Source organism: Aethalodelphis obliquidens, unplaced genomic scaffold, assembly GCF_003676395.1.
Source record: "Aethalodelphis obliquidens isolate GAN/ISIS:26980383/991018 unplaced genomic scaffold, ASM367639v1 scaffold43, whole genome shotgun sequence".
NCBI classification, from domain to species: domain Eukaryota; kingdom Metazoa; phylum Chordata; class Mammalia; order Artiodactyla; family Delphinidae; genus Aethalodelphis; species Aethalodelphis obliquidens.
The window spans coordinates 8,015,654-8,036,628 of record NW_020837987.1 but is presented as its reverse complement, the minus strand read 5'-3'; the positions used below and the strand labels follow the sequence as shown (position 1 = coordinate 8,036,628).

General features: G+C 51.9%; 2 protein-coding genes across 5 annotated transcripts; one reads left to right on the top strand and one right to left on the bottom strand.

Moving 5' to 3' along the window:
• The first annotated feature begins 28 nt into the window (after nt 1–28).
• LGALS4 (galectin 4) lies at nt 29–8,943 on the top strand. Of its 4 annotated transcripts, XR_003427374.1 has the most exons (12): nt 29–1,204; nt 1,308–1,443; nt 1,766–1,854; nt 3,453–3,657; nt 5,030–5,164; nt 5,898–6,019; nt 7,251–7,277; nt 7,401–7,439; nt 7,611–7,640; nt 7,944–8,032; nt 8,221–8,386; nt 8,468–8,585. XR_003427374.1 is itself a non-coding variant. In XM_027079468.1 (11 exons), the coding sequence occupies exons 2-11, from the start codon at nt 1,399–1,401 to the stop codon at nt 8,612–8,614; spliced, it is 972 nt and encodes a 323-aa protein (XP_026935269.1). In that variant the 5' UTR covers nt 29–1,204; nt 1,308–1,398; the 3' UTR covers nt 8,615–8,943. The 4 variants fall into 4 exon arrangements, 2 of the variants coding, with proteins under 2 accessions (XP_026935269.1, XP_026935270.1); XR_003427375.1 differs by lacking the exon at nt 7,401–7,439; XM_027079468.1 differs by lacking the exon at nt 5,898–6,019 and having other exon boundaries at nt 8,468–8,943.
• Nucleotides 8,944–15,085: 6,142 nt separating this feature from the next.
• Nucleotides 15,086–17,412, bottom strand: LOC113605835 (galectin-7-like). Its single transcript, XM_027079466.1, has 4 exons — nt 17,327–17,412; nt 16,821–16,909; nt 15,901–16,102; nt 15,086–15,275 (listed from the first exon to the last, which is right to left on the bottom strand). The coding sequence occupies exons 1-4, from the start codon at nt 17,339–17,341 to the stop codon at nt 15,162–15,164; spliced, it is 420 nt and encodes a 139-aa protein (XP_026935267.1). The 5' UTR covers nt 17,342–17,412; the 3' UTR covers nt 15,086–15,161.
• Nucleotides 17,413–20,975: the final 3,563 nt, after the last annotated feature.

The window sequence follows — 20,975 nt, the reverse complement described above, 5'->3', positions numbered from 1 at the left end:
GACAGAGATATGACCAATGGGCATGGAAGCCATGCAGGTGATGACCATTCAGAGTGGCAGTGGGCAGGCCAGGGCTGGTAGCAAGTCACGTGGAAGGCCGCAGACGGTCTTCCTGCCTGCCCCAGGCTTGTGGGCGGCATTTCCCCTGCCTGGCCCCCACTCACTACACGGCATAGTAGGTTCCGGTGCTGGAGTCTGGCTAGGGTTCTGCTGCTACCCAGTCTTGGGCCAACTGCCTCACTTCTCTAAGCTCTGAGTTCTCTTTTCCATATATAATCCCAACCTCCTGGAGAATTCCCTGGCGGTCCAGTGGTTAGGGCTTTCACTGCAGTGGCCCGGGTTCAATCCCCTGTGGGGGAACGAAGATCCCGCAAGCTGCGTGGCGTGGCCAAAAAAATAAATAAATAAACCAACGTCCTGGATTTATGTTTGGAATGAGGGCAAGAGACCAAGCATTAATTTACAAGGTATTATTTTCCTTTTTTTCTTCTTTTTCGGCCGCGCCGTGCGGCTTGTGGGAGATTTGTGGGATCTTAGTTCCGCTGACCAGGGATGGAACCCAGCGCCACGGCAGTGAAAGCACGGAGTCCTAACCACTGGACCACCAGGGAAGTCCCCAAGCATTAATTTAGTGTCTCCTATATGCCACGTCCTGTTATGAATATTTATTAACTTAGTAATTCCTTTCAAGGACCCTATGAGGTTAATACTATTAATATTCCCTATTTAACAGATGGGCAAATGGGCAAATTGAGGTTAAACCACTGACGCAAGATCAAACAGCGAAGAAGCGGCAGAGGAAGGAGTTTAACCCAGAACCTCAGGCTCCAGAAGTCAGTGATCTAAACCACTACATATACAACATAACGTACATACTAGAGGCACGCAGCAATAATTGAGGTCCTCGAACAGTTCCTGGGAGTATCAAGAGTGCCCAGTTCCTCCTTGCTTTTTCACTTGTTTCCGTTGCCCATCTGTCCTGGGCCACTCCTTTTAGCCTTACCCTGCCCCACCCTCCTGGCCTCACCCTCCCTCTGACAACAAAGGGTCAGCCAGGTTTTTATGGGCTCCGATAAGGCCCTTGAAGGGCCAAAGTTCGCCAGCACTTCCTCTTTGCAGGAGGGCCTAGAGGAGGCGGTCCTGAGCTGAGTACCCCAGGCCTGGCCCAGAAGATCTGGGTTCCGGCTGGTTACCAGTGAGGCTGGTAAGAGAAGGGAGACTGGGGGTGCCCTAGAAGATGTGTGTCTAGGATCCCTAGAAGAGGGACCCCGTGGACCCTGCCCTGCCAGCCACTCCCTTATCCTCAGGTATAAGCGCCACCCACCAGCCGCTCTCTGCCGCCATTCCCTGCTCCTGCAGCTCTTCTCACTGTAGCAGCCACCAGCCCAGCCTCTCAAGATGGCCTTCGTTCCTGCACCAGGCTACCAGCCCACCTACAACCCGGTGAGATACCCTAGTCCCTGGCTTAGCTCCACCCTGACCGCCACGCACCAATCTACCCTCACCCTGATCCTCAGAGGCAGCCACCGGGCGTTGTGGGTCTGATTCACCCAGTACTGACCCTGGGGCTTGACTTACTCCCACCCTGATAGACTATTTATATCCAGCTCCAGCTCTCAGCCTTCTTCATCTTCACGCTGATCCCTCACCCCTTGGTTTCCTCTCCCTTGCTTAAGGGAGGGGGACTGGAGGGGCTGCTGACTGAGTAGTAAGGGCTGCAATAGGCAGGTGACCTTTGAGGCCCCTCACCTGGCCCCTTCTGCAGACGCTGCCCTACCACAGGCCCATCCCAGGCAGTCTCAGAGTTGGAATGTCCATTTACATCCAAGGAGTGGCTAGCGAGCATATGAAGAGGTAAGACCCTCCCCCATGCCAGGCTAGGCTGGGAGGGGGCTACAAACAGGGGGCTTCCAGCCCAGGTGCAGGAGGCCTATTTCTCTCCCTCCCCGCCGCTGAGAAGAGGGCTCTATGCCACCGCACCTGATGGCCAAAGAACAGCTCTGGTCTGGGGAGTCCAGGGCTTGGTGATCAGATCAGGAGGGGGGCTGGGAGGTGTTAGGGAGACTCACCATGACAGGTGGCCCCAGAGTTGGGACACTGGATTGGAATTGTTGGGTATGACAGCATGAATTAAGATCACAGGCTGAGAGCCGGTCCACCTGAGTTCATGTCCCAGCTCTGTCACTTACCAACCGTGTGACTGGGAAAGCTCTGTGTGCTTTAGTTTGTCATCTATAAAATGGGTTTTGAGGATTCAATATGTAAAACATATAGAGTCGTATATTCAGCACTACAACAACTCTTAGCTTTTTGTTTTCTTTAATTTTTTAGATTTATTTTTGGCAGCGTTGGGTCTTCATTCCATGCGGGCTTTCTTTAGTTGAGGCGAGTGGTGGCGGGAGGGCTACTCTTCGCTGCGGTGCGCGGGCTTCTCACTGCAGTGGCTTCTCTTGTTGTGGAGCACGGGCTCTAGGTTTGTGGGCTTCAGTAGTTGTGGTACGTGGGCTCAGTAGTTGTGGTGCACAGGCTTAGTTGCTCCGCGGCATGTGGGATCTTCCCGGACCAGGGTTCAAACCTGTGTCCTCTGCATTGGCAGGCGGATTCTTAACCACTGCGCCACCAGGGAAGTCCACTTAGCTTTTTTTATGGTTTTAAAATTGTGATGATAAAAAAAAAATGGTGATGATAATTGAATGATGTCATAGGACTGTTGTTTCTTTGGTCATTGTTTCTGTGTCCACCGAGTACCCACTCTGTGCCTAGGCGCTGGGGACAGAGCATCCAACAGGACAAAGATCCCTGTCCTCGTGGAGCTGACATCCTAGTAGAGGAGACAGATAAAAAATAAATAAGTCAGATATATAATAAGTCAGATGGCAATAAATGCTATGGAGACAAATGAGGAGGGAAGGGAGATGGGGAGCAGATGTGGGGTAGGGGTTGTGTGGCATTGTCCCTTTAAATAAGGTGGCCAGGGAAAGGTTCCTGGGAAGGGAATTTTTCAGCAAAGACCTGAAGGAGGTGAGAGGGAGGGAGCCTGGGGTGTATCTGAGGGAAGAGCATTCCAAGCAGAAAGAACAGCCAGTGCAAAGGTCCTGAGGCAGGTGTGTACCTGCCCCCTTGGAATAATTTGGGGGCTGCTGGTGTGAAGGGAGCTGTGGAAGGTGCTCCGATTTGGGTTTTCATAGGGTCCCTCTGACTGCGTGTGGGGAATGGCCTTCAGAAGCCAGGGAGGGGGCAGAGAGACCTGAGCCGATAGAGACTGGGCTGGGGTAAATGCAGGAGTCCCAGTAGCAGTCTTATTTGAAGCTGGGTCAGGGAAGGGAGTGAGCAAAGGGGTAGCGGTGGGAATCTGCCCCTTGGAGTGCAGGGGCACGATCTCCCCCTCCAGTCTTGGGTCAATAGTGCGCTGGCATGGGCGGCCAGGGGAACAGCCCTTCGTGTCCCACCAGGTTCTTCGTGAACTTCGAGGTGGGGCAGGGCCCAGAGGCAGACGTCGCCTTCCACTTCAATCCCCGCTTTGACGGCTGGGATAAGGTGGTCTTAAACACGAGGCAGAATGGCAACTGGGGCAAGGAGGAGAAGAAAAGGAGCATGCCCTTCAGCAAGGGTGCCGCCTTCGAGCTGGTGTTCATGGTCTTGGCCGAGCACTACAAGGTCGGAGTCTCGAGGGCGAGGCCTCCCCTCCCCACCCCTCCCTCCCCCCTTCCCTTCCTTCCTCCCTCCCTGCCTTTCTGCCTTCCCCTGATCCCTCCCTCTCTCCCTTTCTTTCTTCGTTTTTCCTCTCTCCCTTCCCCCTCCCTCCTCCCTTCCTACCTCACTTTTCTTTTCTTTTCTTTTCCTCCTCTCCTGCCTCTCTTTCTCATTCCCATTCCTCCACCTCGGAGAGCCTTCTAATGTGTCTCATGCATAACATCTTGCTCCCGTGTTCTTGCGAGGTATGTATTTTGGCCCTTTCTTATCAGGAAGTCTAAACACACACAGAAGCACAGAGGCCTGGGAAGCCCTCCTCTCCTTGGCCAGCACCGATAGCTGTCCACTCCAGGTTCCTCTGCTCCTATCTCTACCTCCCACTTCCCCTCCGGTTATTTAGAAGCAAATCCCAGCTATCATATAATTTCATTCATAAATATGAATGGAGTTCTCTCCATCCCCTGCCTCCCCATAAATGACACACATCAGACACCCTGTGCACATCTGTCCCAGCCTGACCCATGGGAGAAGTCTTCTGGGAGGATGACCTACCTGGACGTTATCTGCCCTCATATAGACACCAGATATCTAACCTCATCACCAAGGTTAACATTAGGGCTCGAGCTCGGACAGACACGGGTTCAAGTCTGGGCTTTGCCTCTCCCCAGCATGTGACCTTGAACTGGTCACTCTACTACCTGGAGCCTCTGCTTTCTTGAACAACAGGGACAGTGTTTTGTCCTCCCTCACGGAGCTGTTGAGCCCATCACCATGTTGATGCCAGCAGGTAAAGTGCTTAGCACGTAGGAAGCTCTCAGTCCTGGGGAGCTGGGTCTCGGCTGTGCCTGTTGCTTAGCACTATAACTAGAACCGTGAGGGCTTACAGTACTCTTGAGATGTGATGACAAGGCAAGGCTCTACCTGGGATTTCCACAGTGCCTCTGACAAGCCTTCCCAACAGTCCCAGAGCGAGATCCCATTTTACAGAGGCAGAAACAAAGACTCAGAGAAGTGAGTGACTTACCTAAGGTCCCACAGCCAAGACATGTCAGAGCTGGACCTGACACCCAATCATTTGGTACCAAAACCAGGACTCCCATTCAGTGATCTCCCAATCTCCATCCTCAGGCTAAATTCTCTATTCTCGTCTGCCCACCAATCTGTGAGCTGACTTTTGACCTCTGACCGGTGGACTCAAGATTCCTGACTCTGAGGCTGTCCCAGCTCACCCTCAAAACTCATGACCCCCAAGTTAAAAATCTCCCTGTTTCCTGCTTCCTGTTTTCTACCCTCCAGGGTCAGAGGTGCCACCTCTGACCTGACCCCTGCCCTCCAGGTGGTGGTAAATGGGGATCCCTTCTATGAGTTTGGGCACCGGATCCCGCTACAGATGGTCACCCACCTGCATGTGGATGGCGACCTGCAGCTTCAATCAATCAACTTCATTGGAGGCGAGCCCGCCCCAAACCAGGTGTGTGGTGTGTCCCCCTCTTGTTTGCTTGCTTTCTTCCTTAATTCACCCCTACATTCACTTATTTCCTGAGCACCTGCTCTGGGCCAGACCCTTTGCCAGGTGACGCCACAGACCCAGCGGCAACCAGGACAGTCTACTGGGAAGACAGACGTGTCACCACATAGTAGTGGCCACAAGTTGTCAGTGCGGGGGTGGGGCGCATACAGGAGGTCTGGAGAGTCTTTTTTCTTTTAAGGTATGGGCACCATTTTCTACACCATCATTTTATTTTATTTACTTATTTAATTATTTTGGCTGTGCCACGTGGCTTGCAGGATCCTAGTTCCCTGACCAGGGATTGAACCCTGGCCCTTGGCAGTGAAAGCGCAGAGTCCCAACCACTGGACGGCCAGGGAAGTCCCTGGAAAGTCTTAGGAAGGGCTTTCTGGAGGAGAAGTAGGTGTGTAAGCTGAGTCAGAAAGTGATGACAGGGAGGGACAAAAACCGCAGGAGTAGCAAACGTGTTTCTGAGAAGTTGCCTGACGTCATGAGTCAGCTGGGAAATTCACTGCCAATCCCAGGGAGCTACCACTACGCACCCGCCAGAAGGGCTGTCACGGGAAAGGCACGTCATACCCACGGCTGGTGAGGCCGTGGACTGGCCGACACTCCCATACCTCGGGAAATAACTGGGCAGCATCTACGGAAGCTGAACAGACACACACCGGTGACCGTGAAACCCCACTACCAGGTCCACGGTGAACAACTGGCCAGGACACAAGCACTAGAAACCCACAGCAACACTACTTGGAGAAGCCCAAACCTCAGAACCCTGGCATGTCCTTCAGCTGAGGGCTCTACCCTTCCCAACCTGTAAGTCCCCCAGCCCCTCCAAGGGGAAAGGGCACTGGTGATCCTGAGCCCCATTCTACAGATGTGGGAACTGAGGCACGGAGTGCTTCAGTAACTTGCCCAAGATCGTGGAGCTCGTAAGCGGCAGAGGCACGGATCCAACCACTCCTCTGCCTCCCTGATGAGGAAATGCTGGGATTGTCTTCATCCCTAAGGTGGCCTTGGGCCTATGGGTGTTCATTTTACTGTCGTGCTTCATCAGTGTATTTTATTTTATTATTTATTTATTTACTTACTTATGGCCACACTGCATGGCTTGCGGAATGTTAGTTCCCTGACCAGGGATCAAACCCTGGGCCCCCACAATGAGAGTGCCAAGTCCTAACCGCTGGACCGCCAGGGAATTCCCTCATCAATGTATTTTAAAAAGAAAAACAACATGGGAATTCCCTGGCGGTCCAGTGGTTAGGACTCCTCACTTTCACTGCCGAGGGCCCGGGTTCAATCCCTGATCAGGGAACTAAGATCCTGCAAAACGCTCAACGCGGCTAGAATAAAAAGAAAAACAACAATGAAGCAATTTTTAAAGGACCTTCAGGATAGCTGGCTTAAAGGGGAAGTCGAGGCAGAAATGAGTGCATCAGAAACAGAGAGAAAGAGTGAATAAAAATTGTTTGGCGGGGAAAGGAACCACTGGTGAGAAGGTGAGGACGAGAGAGAGGAACAGAGACAGTGAGTAAGAGAGGCTGAGAAACAGAAACAGAGTCACACACAGACTGAAAGAGCTGAGACAGACAAGGGAGAGACAGGAGCTTGGCTGGCTAAAGCACCCCTAGTTGCCCCAGGGGTGCGCATGTAGAGTGAGGGGCAAATCACGGTTGGAGACGAGGTGAGCAGGGTGTTGTGTGGGCCTGCGGGTGTGTAATGGGGGTGCACGCTTTATCGTGTGGCTCCTGGAGGGAGGAGAGCAGTGGATGAGGGTCCTGGGTCAGCAGGAAGCCAGGACAGAGGTGGGGACAGAAACAGAATTTACCAGCCTTGTCCTAAAGGAGTGGGCTGAGGTGCGCTGTGCACTGGAGATCCCTAAACACGGCGAGTTCCTCTCCCTGAATGAGCCATCTGGGTGCTACCCTTTGACCCCGAGTTCCCTTGGATGGTGGTGGTAGGCTGCCCTGGGGCAGGCATCCTTGACACCCTCCAGGCCCTAGTTTAGGGTCCCCCTCATTGCCTCCTTCTCCTTCTGTGCCCACAGATACCCATGCCTAATCCGGCGTACCCAGTAAGTACCTGCTGGTGGGTGATGGACTTCCCCTTGAGGTGGGGTTCAGTGGCTGAGGAGGTCGTAGGGCAGCCAAAGGACCCCCAGCCTCTCTCCATTCATGCCTTCCGTCCATCTGTGTAGGGTCCCGGGCAGTGCTACCAAGAGCCAAGTAACCTCCCTGTAAGTGGGAGGGTTGTGTGGCCATTTGGGGGTGGGTGGCAAGAACCGGAGGGTGGTCAGAGAGACTGGATCCCCAGTTGTACTAATCCAGCACCTAGAACTACGCCTGCATGGAGTAGGTGGGCCTAATATTTGCCGAATATTATAGAATAACTCTTCCTCACTTCACAGACCATGGAGGGACCCCCAGCCTTCAACCCGGTAAGGTCTCTGGTGGGAGTTTAGGGTTCTGTGGTGGGGAAGTTTGTGGGGAAGCAGGAACTGGTGGTGGGTCGGGGGTCCTGAGCCATGGAGAGCCCTGAGAAGGTAGGAAATAGAGTGGGCAGAGGGTGTTTGGGGCGGGAGGGGGGTGGGGAGAGGGTGGAGTTGGTGGTCAGAGGGTGTGGAGGTTGGGGGTTTGGGACATTTCCCAGGACAAGTGAGAGCCCCTCTCTGAAAATTTGTCCCTGCCTCTGGCTTCTGGGGACCTGAGAGACGATGGGACACCATGTTCTCTTCCCACAGCCTGTGCCATTTAATGGGAGACTGCAAGGGGGGCTTACAGCCCGAAGAACCATTATTGTCAAGGGCTACGTACCCCCCACAGCCAAGAGGTACAGAACCTAGACTGAGGTGTGAATCCTTGGTCCTCCTCATCCCTCAGTCCTAGGAGACTGAGCCCTCAGCCTCCTCCACTGGAGACCTGGGAATCCAGTCCCCAGTCCCCTCCTTCCTTGGGGAGGAAAGCGCTCCCCCACCTCCTCCCCACCCATCTTACTCCTACCCTTCTCTCTGCCCCCAGCTTTGTCATCAACTTCAAGGTGGGATCCTCAGGGGACCTGGCTCTGCACATTAACCCCCGGCTGAATGAGGGCAGCGTGGTTCGGAACAGTTTTCTGAATGGCTCGTGGGGAGCTGAGGAAAGGAATGTCTCCTACAACCCGTTTGGTCCTGGACAGTTCTTTGATGTGAGTCTGGGATCTCTTTCCCTGCTTCCCTCCAAAGCCTCTGTCCAGGCTCTGGCCTCATGCCCTCCCCTCTCTCTGCAGCTGTCCATTCGCTGTGGCATGGATCGCTTCAAGGTGTATGCCAACGGCCAGCACCTCTTCGACTTCTCCCATCGCCTTTCGGCCTTCCAGAGGGTGGACATGGTGGAGATCCAGGGTGATGTCACCTTGTCCTATGTCCAGATCTGATCTATATCTGGGGCCATAACCCCTGGGAACACAGAGGAAGATCCTGTAGGACTCCTTTCTAAGCCCCTAATAAAATGTCTGAGGGTGTCTTGTGAGTGTACACGACCCCGTTCGCCTCCCTCACTGTTCCTTCCTTCTTGGTTCAATCGTGCACTGTCCATTCAGCCATCCAATCATCTGCCCATCCATCCTCTCATCATAATAAATCTAGGGCTTTATGTGTATGAACCCATTCACTCCTCACAATGCCAGGAGGTAGGAACTATTATTATTTTCCATCTGTAAATGATGAAGAGACAGGCAAAGAAAAATAAAGCTGTTGCCCAAGGTCACAGAGTCCGTAAATGGCAGAACTAGTATCCAAATCGAGGTGGTCTGGCTCCCAAGGCTACGTACTCAGCCACTATACAGCCTGTTGTCCCATCCACCCTGCATCCATCCAACCAAAAGTCCATATACCCATTCGACATCCAGCCATCTAGCCACTCACCAATCCGTCTATCCGTCTGTTTGTCCAGCCATCTTTTCATCCATCCCTTCATCCATCCACCCATCCATTCATCCCTCCATACGTCTACCTCATCATCCATCAGTCTTTCCAAACATTCATCCGAGCATATGTTCATCCACCCATCTAAACATTCAATGATCCATCCACCCTACCTCTCCATTTTAGCTGTTTGTTCATCCATTCATCACCCAGCCGTTCACCCATCCATCTGACCATCCATCCATTCAAACATCTAACTACTTATTTATTAGTCCATATGTCTATTCGCTCAGCCATGCTTACATCCAGATTTCATTCATCCTTTCATCTCTTCACTCCCTCCATTTGTCCATGCAGTTCTCTGCCTTCCAGCACATCCATCCATCCATCCATCCATTTGTCCATTTTTATCTATCCAGTCATCCATTCTTCTCTTCATGATCTATTCCTCCATCCATTTCCAATTATTTATCCATACATTTATCTCTTCATCTGCCCACTAACCATGTGTCATTCATTCAAACATCCTTTTATCATCATCTTTGTGTTGCTTTAATAATTTGTTCATTTCCTTACACTTTCATGCATCCATTTATTCACTCTTGTTCATTCACTCACTCGCTTGTTCACATATCCAGTCATTTGTCACTGTCTATTCAATTACTCATTCAGTTTATTGTCTCATTCATTCACCTAGTGTAGTTCTTAAACAGTCCTACATTGCAATCCCCTGGGGAGCTTTTAAAAAATATTGATACCTGACCCCCAACCCAGACCATCATTAGGCTAAACCACAAAAATGCCGTGTTTGTAGGTTAAACGTGGTTAAATATCAATAACTTCGTATGTTCTAGTCTAGTAAGTCTGTAGTGGGTCCTGGGCATCAATATTATCGTTGAGTTCTCCAGAAGATTTTATGGATTTGTCAAGCATTGATCAAAGATGTTCTGGGGGCCCTCAGACCCTGGATGGATGCTGAGGACGTCAGGAAGGGCGGAGGGCTGACCTGGGCAGCCTCCAGTCTGAGGCCGTCTTCTCCTTCTTCTGGGCTCCCTCCTCCCTTACTGAACAGTCACTGCCCAGGGATGGCTGTCAGGAGATACATCAGTCACGAGCCTAGAGGGGCACAGGAAGAGGGTCCCCCAAAGAGCTGGTGAGGTCATGTTTAGTTTTCTATCACTGCTGCAATATGTTTGAAGAAATAATGCCTGAAAACTTACCCAATTTTATGAAAGACATTCGTTTCTAGATCTGAGAAGCTCAATGAACTGCAAGTAGGATAAATACAAAGAGATCCATACCGAGACCCATCATAGTTAAACTGCTGGAAGAAAAAAAAAAAGACAGAAAAATTTGAAAGCTATAAGGGAAAAAACAACTCATCATGTACAGGGGAAAGCAGTACGATTCACAGCTAAATTTTCATAGAAACAATGAAGGCCAGAAGGCTGTTGAATGATTTATTCAAAGTGCTAAACAAAAGAAAACTGTCAGTAATTCTATACTCAACAAAACTCTATTTAACAACTGAAGGCAAATGTTAAGAAGAAAAAAAAAAACAACAAAAAACTGAAGGCAAGGGCTTCCCTGGTGGCGCAGTGGTTGGGGGTCTGCCTGCTGATGCGGGGGACGCGGGTTCGTGCCCCCGTCCGGGAGGATCCCACATGCCGCGGAGTGGCTGGGCCTGTGGGCCATGGCCGCTGGGCCTGCGCGTCCGGAGCCTGTGCTCCGCAACGGGAGAGGCTGCAGCGGTGAGAGGCCCGCATAACGCAAAAACAAAACAAAAAACTGAAGGCAAAAGAAAGATATTGTGAGATAGAAGAAAACTGAGAATTCATTGCTAGCAGACCTCCCTGTAGGGAATACTAAAGGAAGTCCTTCACATTGAAAGAAAATGACATCAAATCCACAGGAAGAAATAAAGAATCCTAGAAATTATGAATATGTGGATAAATATTTTTCAAAATTATATAACTAAAATTTATTTTTTTTCTATTTTCTTTAAAAATGTGATGGTAGTGAAAATTATAACACTATATTGTAGAGTGTATAACATATATAAATGTGATATATATAACAACAATAGCACAAAATAAGGTGGGAAATGGAGATATATTGGAGCAATGCTGCTATATTTTACTGGAATTAAATCTGTATTAACATAAAGTAGACTGTGATAATTTACAATGCATATTGTCATCCCTAGAGTGACCATTTAAAAACCAGCTTTCAAAATATACAGTTTAGGGCTTCCCTGGTGGCACAGTGGTTGAGAGTCCGCCAGCCGATGCAGGGGACGCGGGTTCGTGCCCCGGTCCGGGAAGCCCGTAAGCCATGCCGCTGAGCCTGCGCGTCTGGAGCCTGTGCTCCGTGGCGGGAGAGGCCACAACGATGAGAGGCCTGCGTACTGCAAAAAAAAAAAAAAAAAATCAAAATATACAGTTAAAAAAAAAAAACAACAGAGGAATTTAAATGGCATACTAAAAATTGTTTAACACAAAGGCAGGTAGTGAAGGACTAACAGAGTAAAAACAAATAGCAAAATGGCAGCTGTGAAGCCAACTATATCAATCACAACATCAAGTGTGAATGAAATAAACATTCCAACCAAAAGTCAGAGATCAGGGCTTCCCTGGTGGTGAAGTAGTTAAGAATCTGCCTGCCAATGCAGGGGACACGGGTTCGAGCCCTGGTCCGGGAAGATCCCACATGCCGCGGAGCAACTAAGCCCGTGCGCCACAACTACTGAGCCTGTGCTCTAGAGCCCGCGAGCCACAACTACTGAAGCCCACACGCCTAGAGTCTAGTCTGTGCCCTGCAACAAGAGAAGCCACTGCAGTGAGAAGCCGGTGCACCGCAACCAAAGAAAGCCCACGGGCAACCACAAAGACCCAACGCAGCCAAAAAAAAAAAAAAAAGTCAGAGATCGTCCGTGGCGGTCAGCTTCCAAACTGGCCTCCAGTGATATGCAAACCCTTGTGTGAACCCCTCCCAAATGGTACCAGGGTTGGTATGTGTGACTACATTTCATCAAGAGAATATGGCAGAACTGATAGTATGTCACTTCTCAAACGGGGGTATAAGAGACACTACAGCTTCTGTCGTGGCTTACTCTCTTGCTCTCTCATTTCTCAATGACTCCCCCGGGAGGAGTCAGTAACTCTTGAACAGTCCTATGTAAGTGCTCATGTGACAAGAAACTGAAAACTCCTGCCAACATCCATGTGTGTGAGCCCTCTTAGAAGAAGTTCCTCCAATCCCAGTCAAGCCTTTAGAGCAGGGGTTGCAAACTTTTTCTGTAATGGTCACATAGTAAATATGTTAGGCATTGTGGGTGACCCAGTCTCTGTTGCAGCTCCCGAGCTCCACGGGTGGAGCACAAAAGCGGCCAGTAGGCTATACATAAATGAAAGAGCGTGGCTGTGTCCCAATAAAACTTTATTTATGGACACTGAAATTTGAATTTCGCATCATTTGAAGTGTTAAGAAATGTTATTCTTCTTTTCATTTTTTTTTCAGCTATTTTAAAATGTGAAAACCATTCTTAGATTGTGAGCCTTACTAAAACAGGTGATGGGTGGATTTAACCCAACAGCCATAGTTTGCCAAAACTTCTTTCGGGTGCTAGCAACTTCACTTATAGTTTGACTGTAACTGCATGAAAACTCAGCACCACAACCTAGTTAAGCCACTCCTAGGTTCCTAACTTCAGCAACTGGAAGGCAATAAGCATGTGTTATTTTATGATGTTACTGGGATAATTTGTCATGAAGCTACAAAGAATAATACATTTTCAGCCTGGATAAGAAAACAAGACCCAAGTATATGCTATCTACAAAAGACACCCTTTAGATCTAAGACGTAGATAAGTTGAAGGTAAAAGGATGAGAAAAGAAGTACCGTGCAATCAGTAACCGTAAGAGAGTAGAAGGACAAAATTAGTATCAGACACAATAGATGTTAAAAGAAATTTTACTAGAGACAAAGGACATTTCATCATGATAAAAGGGTCAATACATCAAATATACACATCAAACTATGCACATATATTGCTAAGGGACAAAAAAGAGGTGAGTGGGTGAAAGATGCTCGATTTTATGCAAGGAGGGAAAAAAATTGCATATACATGTGTTTAGAAGGGCAGAGAGTTTTGGAAAGATACACAAGAGATAAAGACACGGGTAACAGAAGTTTGCTCTTAAAAGGAGGACTTTCATATACATATTTTATATATTTATAGTTTTTTTATTTTGAAATGACTAACACAGAAAGTTGTAAGTACAGTACAAACATTTTTTTCCCTACACTCATTTGAGAATAAGTTGCCAACATGCTTCCTGATCACCTTCAATTACTTTATTGTGTATTTCCACAAACAAGAACATTCTCTTGCATGTCCACTGTAAGGCAACAGTGAAAATCAGGAAATTAACAGATGGATAACAGATTAACAGATGGATAACTACCATCTATTCCGAGACCCCAACCACCTTTACCAGTTGTGCCAACAACTGTATTTTCCACTGCATACTTTGAAATTTGTACCGTAGGTATATCTTTAAATTAATATATATTTTAAAATTATATATATTAAAAATTATATATATATAAAGTGATATTATATATATGTAATTCCTTTAACAGGCAAATAAAAATAAACATAATAGCCCTGGGACCAGGGGAATTCAGACTTTCCCGGGTCCTCCAGTGGGAGAGGGTGTCCTTCATTCCACGACCCACCCAGAGATACACTCTTGAGGGCCGGGCATGGGGGTGAAGTGGCTTCAGCCGAAGGGTCTCAAGGGGCAGAAAAACGGGTCCAGAAAAAGCTCAAGTGCCGCAGCAGGGTTTGGTCTTCCCACCACCCTAGCTGTTTCAGGTTCAGTCGGCAAGCAGCCCCACCTTGCCGAGCCTCCGTTTTTGAACCGCAACTTCTGCAGCGGCCCGAGGGAAGGAGGGAAATTTGTCTGTCACACTTTGGCCGGGAGTCCGGACCGGAAGCCTGTGGTACATCCGCCAGGGGTGCGGATCCAGACTTTCCGAGACCCGGGTCCGAACCCACTGTGAGCTGCTGGCATGCTGCCCCACCCCACCCCCCGCCTCCATCCGCAGCTGCGAACCACGTCCGCTGCGAGCGCCTCGCTGAGGGTGCGAGGCTGGGGGCGCTCGCTTGGTCCCGGCTCCCCCGCCAACCACAGCTATTCAAGGGCGACCCAGCGACCCCCAGAAACCAGAAAATCCCCACCTGCCGGTCGGGGGTGACTGGGCGTCTGTATATACCCAACTCCCCCTACCCCCTAGAATCTCGGGGAGGGCCGGGGTCTCGGGGCCGTCGGGCGAGCCCAGATGGACGAAGTGTGTGAACACGCTCGAAGGCAGCAGGGACACAGGAGCCCGGCCGTTCGCGTTTCCCGTCTTCTCCGCGGGGAGGCTGCAGCTTCAGTGCGCGTCTGCCCCGGGGCGCGACCATCGGAGGCCTGTCCTGACTCCCGAACAGATGGGAGGCAGGCGAGGCCCGGATCTGCCTCCAAGTCCCTCCCCGCGCCACCCGTCTGCAGGCGCCAGTAGGTAGGCGAAACCGGCGAGAGGCAAGAAGAGGGACTTCGGCGCAGGGAACCGAAGAGATTCACGCACCCGGGGTCTCCAAGGGACCTGTTGGCAGACGGACCGATTGGGGGGTCCGTTACACCCACGGAGCGGGCGCCAAAGGATGGCTGGGGCCCCTGTAAATTCCCTAAAGTCTGCCCGCACCGCATTGCCACCTGGCTGCTTCGCAAAGTGCTGCAGGGGGGCAAGCCAAAGCCCCACCCCCGCCAGATCGTGACCCTCCTCAGGCCTCCAGGGACAAAAAGTGCCCTCGGAGATCCAGGCCCGGACCCGCCCCGGCCACACAATCGCTGTGTGACCCTTAATCAGTGTCTTCACCTCCCTGAGCCTGCTATCCTCGTCTATATGAAGGAGACACAGACACACAGGAGGTGCACAGACGGGAGGCTAAGACTTTATTTGTCACTCAAGAGCCCTGTGCCCCGTCCCCACCTGCCCTCCTGGGAAGGCTCAGAAGAGCTTCACAAACTCCAGCTGCACGTCCCCGCCCACTTCCATCCAGAGCGCGCGCTGTGGTGGGAGCCGGTAGCTGAACTGGTGGTATTCCTCGTCCCCGATCACAACCTGCAGGGACAAGGAGACACGGTTTATGGTTCCCGAGGCGACTGCGGGGTCATTCCCGACTCGTACCCACGCTGCGTGACCTCGTCACCCACGCAACCCCGCATTAAGGAAAAGGGCTGCTCTTGATTCTAAGCCCTTGCCGTGAGGAGTCAATGAGTTCATTGCTGGCACGGGGTGCTTTTTAAGCTTTGGCGGTGGATGTGGTCTCCACGGTGCCCGCGTCCACCGCCTCACTGTGACGCACAGATTGAAAGTGGAGAACGGCCTGGGTGGTGGAGGGTCTACAGCGACCACTCCCTGCCGGGACTTATTCTGGGTTCTGTCTCCCAACCCATCCATTCCCCTGCCCCAGAGCCGCTACGTCAGGCGCCAGTGGACAGGGAATAGGGTCCGGGGTGTCCACGCCTCCCCGCTGGACACCCACCCTTTGGGCTCGTTCTCTCGCGTCCTTGTCACCGCCATACGCCTGCCCTCTAGTGCGCTTGCGCCAGGGGAGGTGAGGGACTAGGGACGCCGTGGCCGGCCTTGGCCGCGCCTTTGCTCCCCACCTCCGACAAGGGCCTTCCTGGCCTTGCCAAGGAAAGAGACCTGGGTGATGGCGGCCACCCCTGTGGCAGAGACGCACCTGGAAGCCTTTTTCTTCGGCAATGATGAGCATATCGAAGGACTCCCCACGCTGGAAGGAAGGGCCAAAGCCGAGCTCCTCTAAGCCCCACTCGCCGCATTTCCAGGTGTTCATGACCACCGAGGATTCATCCAGCCGGGGGTTGAAATGCAGGACGATATCACTGTCTGGATCGTCACTGCACAGCAGGTTTATGTAGAACCTGTTAGGTGGCGGATGGGAGGGGGCGTCAGAGAAAGGACTTACCGATTGCCGAAGCACATCCAAGTCCACAGGGACCTGAGAGCCACACGCCAGTGAAGGAGGGGTGGTGGACTGGAGGCCAAGGAGCCCAGGTTCCAGGACATCCAGAAACCAACTGGGGACCTGGACACACATCCACCCAGGCAAGGGTCACTGTACTACGGCCTGGGTCCCCCGCATTTCCAGAGTCTGGGAGTTGCCGAGGAGTCATGGTCCTGAGACAGGGGTGCCTCCGATCCCCCAATTCCCAGAGGGCCGGGAGCAATACCAGGGACCCCAGTATTCCCAGGCATCGTAGATTCCCAGAAATCCTGAAGCTCCCGACCCAGGAAGTCATAGGTTTGATTGCTGAGGCCTCCCAGGTGCCCAGGGCACCTCTGACTCACAGGCTGTGTTTCCACAGTTGCTTCAGACTCAGACTGGAAATCTTACTATAAGTAAGAGCCTTGGATTGCCCTGGAACTCCCAGATTCTTAGAAGGTTGTAGGGACCCCAGGTACACTGTCCTGGGACAAATGAGTAAAGACATCAGATTCCAGAAGGTGGGAAATAGCTTGGAGATTCCAAGATCCTGGTGGGCAAAGCTGGCCTGGGGCTTGTTCTCTGGGCTGTGAGAAGTGGGGTCAGCTGAGCCTGGAGACCTCCCACCCCTTACCGCAGAGGCTTGGAGGTCTCACCTTTTAGCATCTTCGGGGACAAGACCACGAATTCTCAACACAGTGCCGACTTCGAAGCTCTTGGCCAGCGAGGTCCTGTAGGGCACGTTCTGCAGCAGCAGGGGTGCGGGGGCCAAAGTGGATCAGGGAGGCAGAGGAGAGAGACACATGAGTCAGTGCCGGGGAGAACATGACCAGGACCCAGGCCAACAGAATCAGAGAGCAGAAAGGGCACAGAGGCAAAGGAAAGAGAGCCAGGCGTAGGGAAAGGGTTGGAGAGAGGAACACAAAGAATCAACAGGAAGATATTCAGAGAGGTAGAAAGTAAGGGGGAAACACCAAGGGGGAGATGGGAGCGTGGGATGGATTGGGTCAACCCAGAAACAACAGCCCAGAACGTCATAGCACCCCCGAACACCCGTTTTCTCCTTGACACAGGAGACCTCAGCCAAGCCCCAGCCCCTACCCCATTCCAGTGCAGCCTTGGGTCCAAAACCTCGCCACCTCCACACCCCTGGAGCACTCACATATACCGGTGGCATGGCTGGAACAGCGGACAGGCAGTGGTGGTGGTGGGTATGGCTGCTGGGACCTTAAGTAGAAGCAGGGCGTGGCTGGCCCTGGTGACTCACCGTCACCCCTTTCCACACCCACCACCCACACCTGGCACAGACCCTGGCCCTGGGGCCATGCTGGCCAGCACCCTCCTTCTATGGCCTCTGACACCTCTGCAGTCCCTGAGGATTCCCAGGTCCCTCTCCTCTGGGCTAATAACGATAGGAACAGTTAACAATAATAATAATAATAACATCATAGGGATTCCCTGGCGGCACAGTGGTTAAGAATCCACCTGCCAGGGGAGAGGACACAGGTTCGATCCCTGGTCCAGGAAGATCCCACATGTCTCAGAGCAACTAAGCTCATGCACCACAACTACTGAGCCTGCGCTCTAGAGCCTGCAAGCCACAACTACTGAGCCCGTGTGCCACGGCTACTGAGCCCGTGTGCCACAACTATTGAAGCCCGCGGGCCTACAGCCTGTGCTCTGCAACAAGAGAAGCCACCGCAGTGAGAAACCCGTGCACGGCAACGAAGAGTAGCCCCCTCTCGACACAGCTAGAGAAAGCCTGTGTGCAGCAACGAAGACCCAACGCAGCCAAAACTAAATAAATAAATTTATTTATTAAAAAAAAAACAACATCAGAGGAGGCTCATTGAGCCACCATCCCTCCAGCCCTAGCTTCCTGGTGCCTGGCGGAGAGAAAACACGCTCGTGCCCATTTCATCATGGAAAACTCGAGTCCTGAGAGGCTAAGCTGTGGGCTGCAACTCTGGACCCTCTCTCCCAGGTTAGGACCTGCTGACTAGGGCTAAGGACGTGTCTGCCCTGACATTCCAGTTTATGCTTCTGGAATATAATAATAACCATGGCAACAGCAATAATAATAGAAAAGGGAGCTCAGAGGGGCAGGGTATTTTGCCTGATGGTCAAGGCTGTCTCCTTGGCGCCTAGTGCAGTGCCTGGCACACATAAGTGCTCCGTAAATATGGGTGAAAGAAGGAATGAAAGATAACACAGCTGCCATTAACGAAGCCTCCGGCCTTTCTAGCATGTGCCAGAGACCACTGATTTCAGACAGGCCACTGAGGCAGGGCCATTGATCCCCCTTATTTGACAGATAAGGAAACTGAGGCTCAGAAATGAGAAGCAGTTTGCCCAAAAAACACAGCTGTGCAGAACCACGGACACTGTGTCTCTGGCTTTCTTGATCTCTGGAAGTTTCTCTCTGGTTTATTCTGTCTCCAGGATGCCCTAGTCTCTCTGACTCTCTGTCTCTCTGGCTGTCCTGTGTCTCTGTCCCCCCACCCCCCGACGTGTTCCTGTTTCTCTCCTTCGAGTCTCTCTCCCTCCTCCTCCCAGAACCCTTCCTCTCTCCCATCCGATGTTCGGGACAAGGGGCGGGGAAGGAGGGGTGTCCTACACCCGCCCCCCAGCCAGACCAAGGAAGAGAAAAAAGTGGGACCCTCCACCCAGGCCCATTTCCACTCCCCACAGCCCAAAACTCCAGAAGAGGAATCCAGGTATGAAGGGTGGGGTCAGAGGGAGAATGCTGAAAGAGGGTTCTGGGAGACAGGGAACGGGGAGGTGGGGAGCTGGGCAGAAGCCCCTCCTAGCAGCCCCTTCTCCGTTTCCGCCGCTCTACTCCCCGCACCCCACCCGCATTGGCGCCCCACCCAGCAGAGGGAGAAGAGGCCTGGAGCAGAGCCAGGAATGGAAACTCTGGGTGGAGACAAGCAGACTCAGAACCTGATCCACAGCCTCGCAGGCGTCCCAGCCTCCCTCCAGGCCCCTGACCACACAGCTAGGGCAGCTGGAGGAGCCAGGGCCTCAGAGACGGAGGCTGGGCAGCTGCATTTAGGCGTTTGGTTGGGGGCTGCAGGCACCCCCATTTGGCAGAGGACAAAGCAAGCTTAGAGAGGGCCAGCCTCTCCCCAAGGCCTCACAGCAAGGACGGGCCAGGGCCCGGGCTGGAGCCGCTCTGTGTGCCAGGGGCACCTCATCGGGACTTTCAATAGAGAGGACAGTGGGGTCTGAGGTGGTGACACCAACATCTGCTCGGGTGGAGAGTTTCCCAGGACGAGGGACTCCATTACTCTGATCACTAAGCGTGTCCCCTTTCTGTACCTCATTCTGCATATTGCTGTGTATCCCACTAGCTCATCTGTTCCCCGATTTCTTCATGGTGGTTGGATATTTCCCCACATGCTGCCGGCCTGCAAGTCCTGACCTGACCTTCGTGTTTGGCCGTATGTTTGCACTGAGTGTGTTACCAGCTTGATTGCTAGGTCATCTCTCAGCTGTCAGGCACGGGCATCCCAGCTGAATTTGCATTCATTTGTGCTGGTTATCTTCCATCAGTTCTGGAATAACATGCTTAGGAGCGTTTTTGTCTCACCTCTAAATAAGTGGCGGATGTCCTCATTTCCCAATACTCTTTTTGTTTTGTCGAGCTGTAGGTCACGCTCGTAAGTCATCCAGGTTTTACCGGAACACTTCCATGAGCCTTGACAATACACGGACCTGGGCAACCACCACCCCAATCAAGTTTTAGCCCCTGAAACAGCCAGTCCCCCTCCACCTGCCCCAGGAAACACTGTCGCTCCTCAGCATTTGAGAGCCACCAAGCTCATCTGCGATGAAAACAAAGAAAGGGATGCCCAGCGGGCCGAGTCTGCTGGCCCTCCCCTCCTTCCGAAATAACTGGGGCGAAAAGTACTGAGTGCACCACGGTGTTTGTAGGAATTGAAAATCCCAGGCTCTGTCCATGTCAGCTTCTTGGAGACTTTGGGTTGGTTTTCATATACAGCGAAGAAAGTTCAGGAGCTGGATTGGTTTTGTAAATTCGTTTACCAATGAGGAAAATGACATGTTTTAAAAATCTGACCTTTTTTTTTGGCCCTGCTGTGCTTGACTTGTGGGAACTTTTTCCCCTGATGAGGAATTGAACCCGGACCCTCGGCAATGAAAGCACCGAGTCCTAACCACTGGACCACCAGGGAATTCCCCCAAATGTGACTTTTTCTTAAGCTAGGAAGTCCGCTGGAAACCTTACAGTCCTATTTATAAATATAGTAAATTGTATCGATGCAATCACTTGCTAAGGAGAAGCAGTTGCTGTCATATTTGGTTCCATTGATAAACTGAGTTCATTAAACCCCTTTAAACATTTTAATCAGAATGCGGGATTTTGACATGTTGAGTTTGAAGTATTTCCACTGTCTCTCCAAGGCCAAAGTAATCTTGTACATTTCCGTCTCACTCTGTGAAAACACTGGTTTGCTGTTTCTCCTCCTCTTCTCCTTCCTTTCCTTCTGCTGAGCAGTTGGGTGCTCCAGCTATCATGCTGGTGAGTAAGTGCTGCCTCTGGGGGGTGGGGGGCCCACAGGGCGGGGTGAGGGGGCTGAGGGGGCGCCCCTCCCCCAGGGCTGGGTCAGCTGGGGTGTCAGAGGGAGCCGGTGAGGAGGGTGCTCAGCAGAGGCTGGCCCTCAGGAGGCGGGTAAGGAGGGTGGCGGGACAGCAGGGAGCACAGCCCCGACGTGGGAGGAGGTGTCTGTGCAGGGCTGAGGGTCACTGAGAGGTGCTGGAGCCCAGCGGGGGGAGGGGGGTTTCCCCAG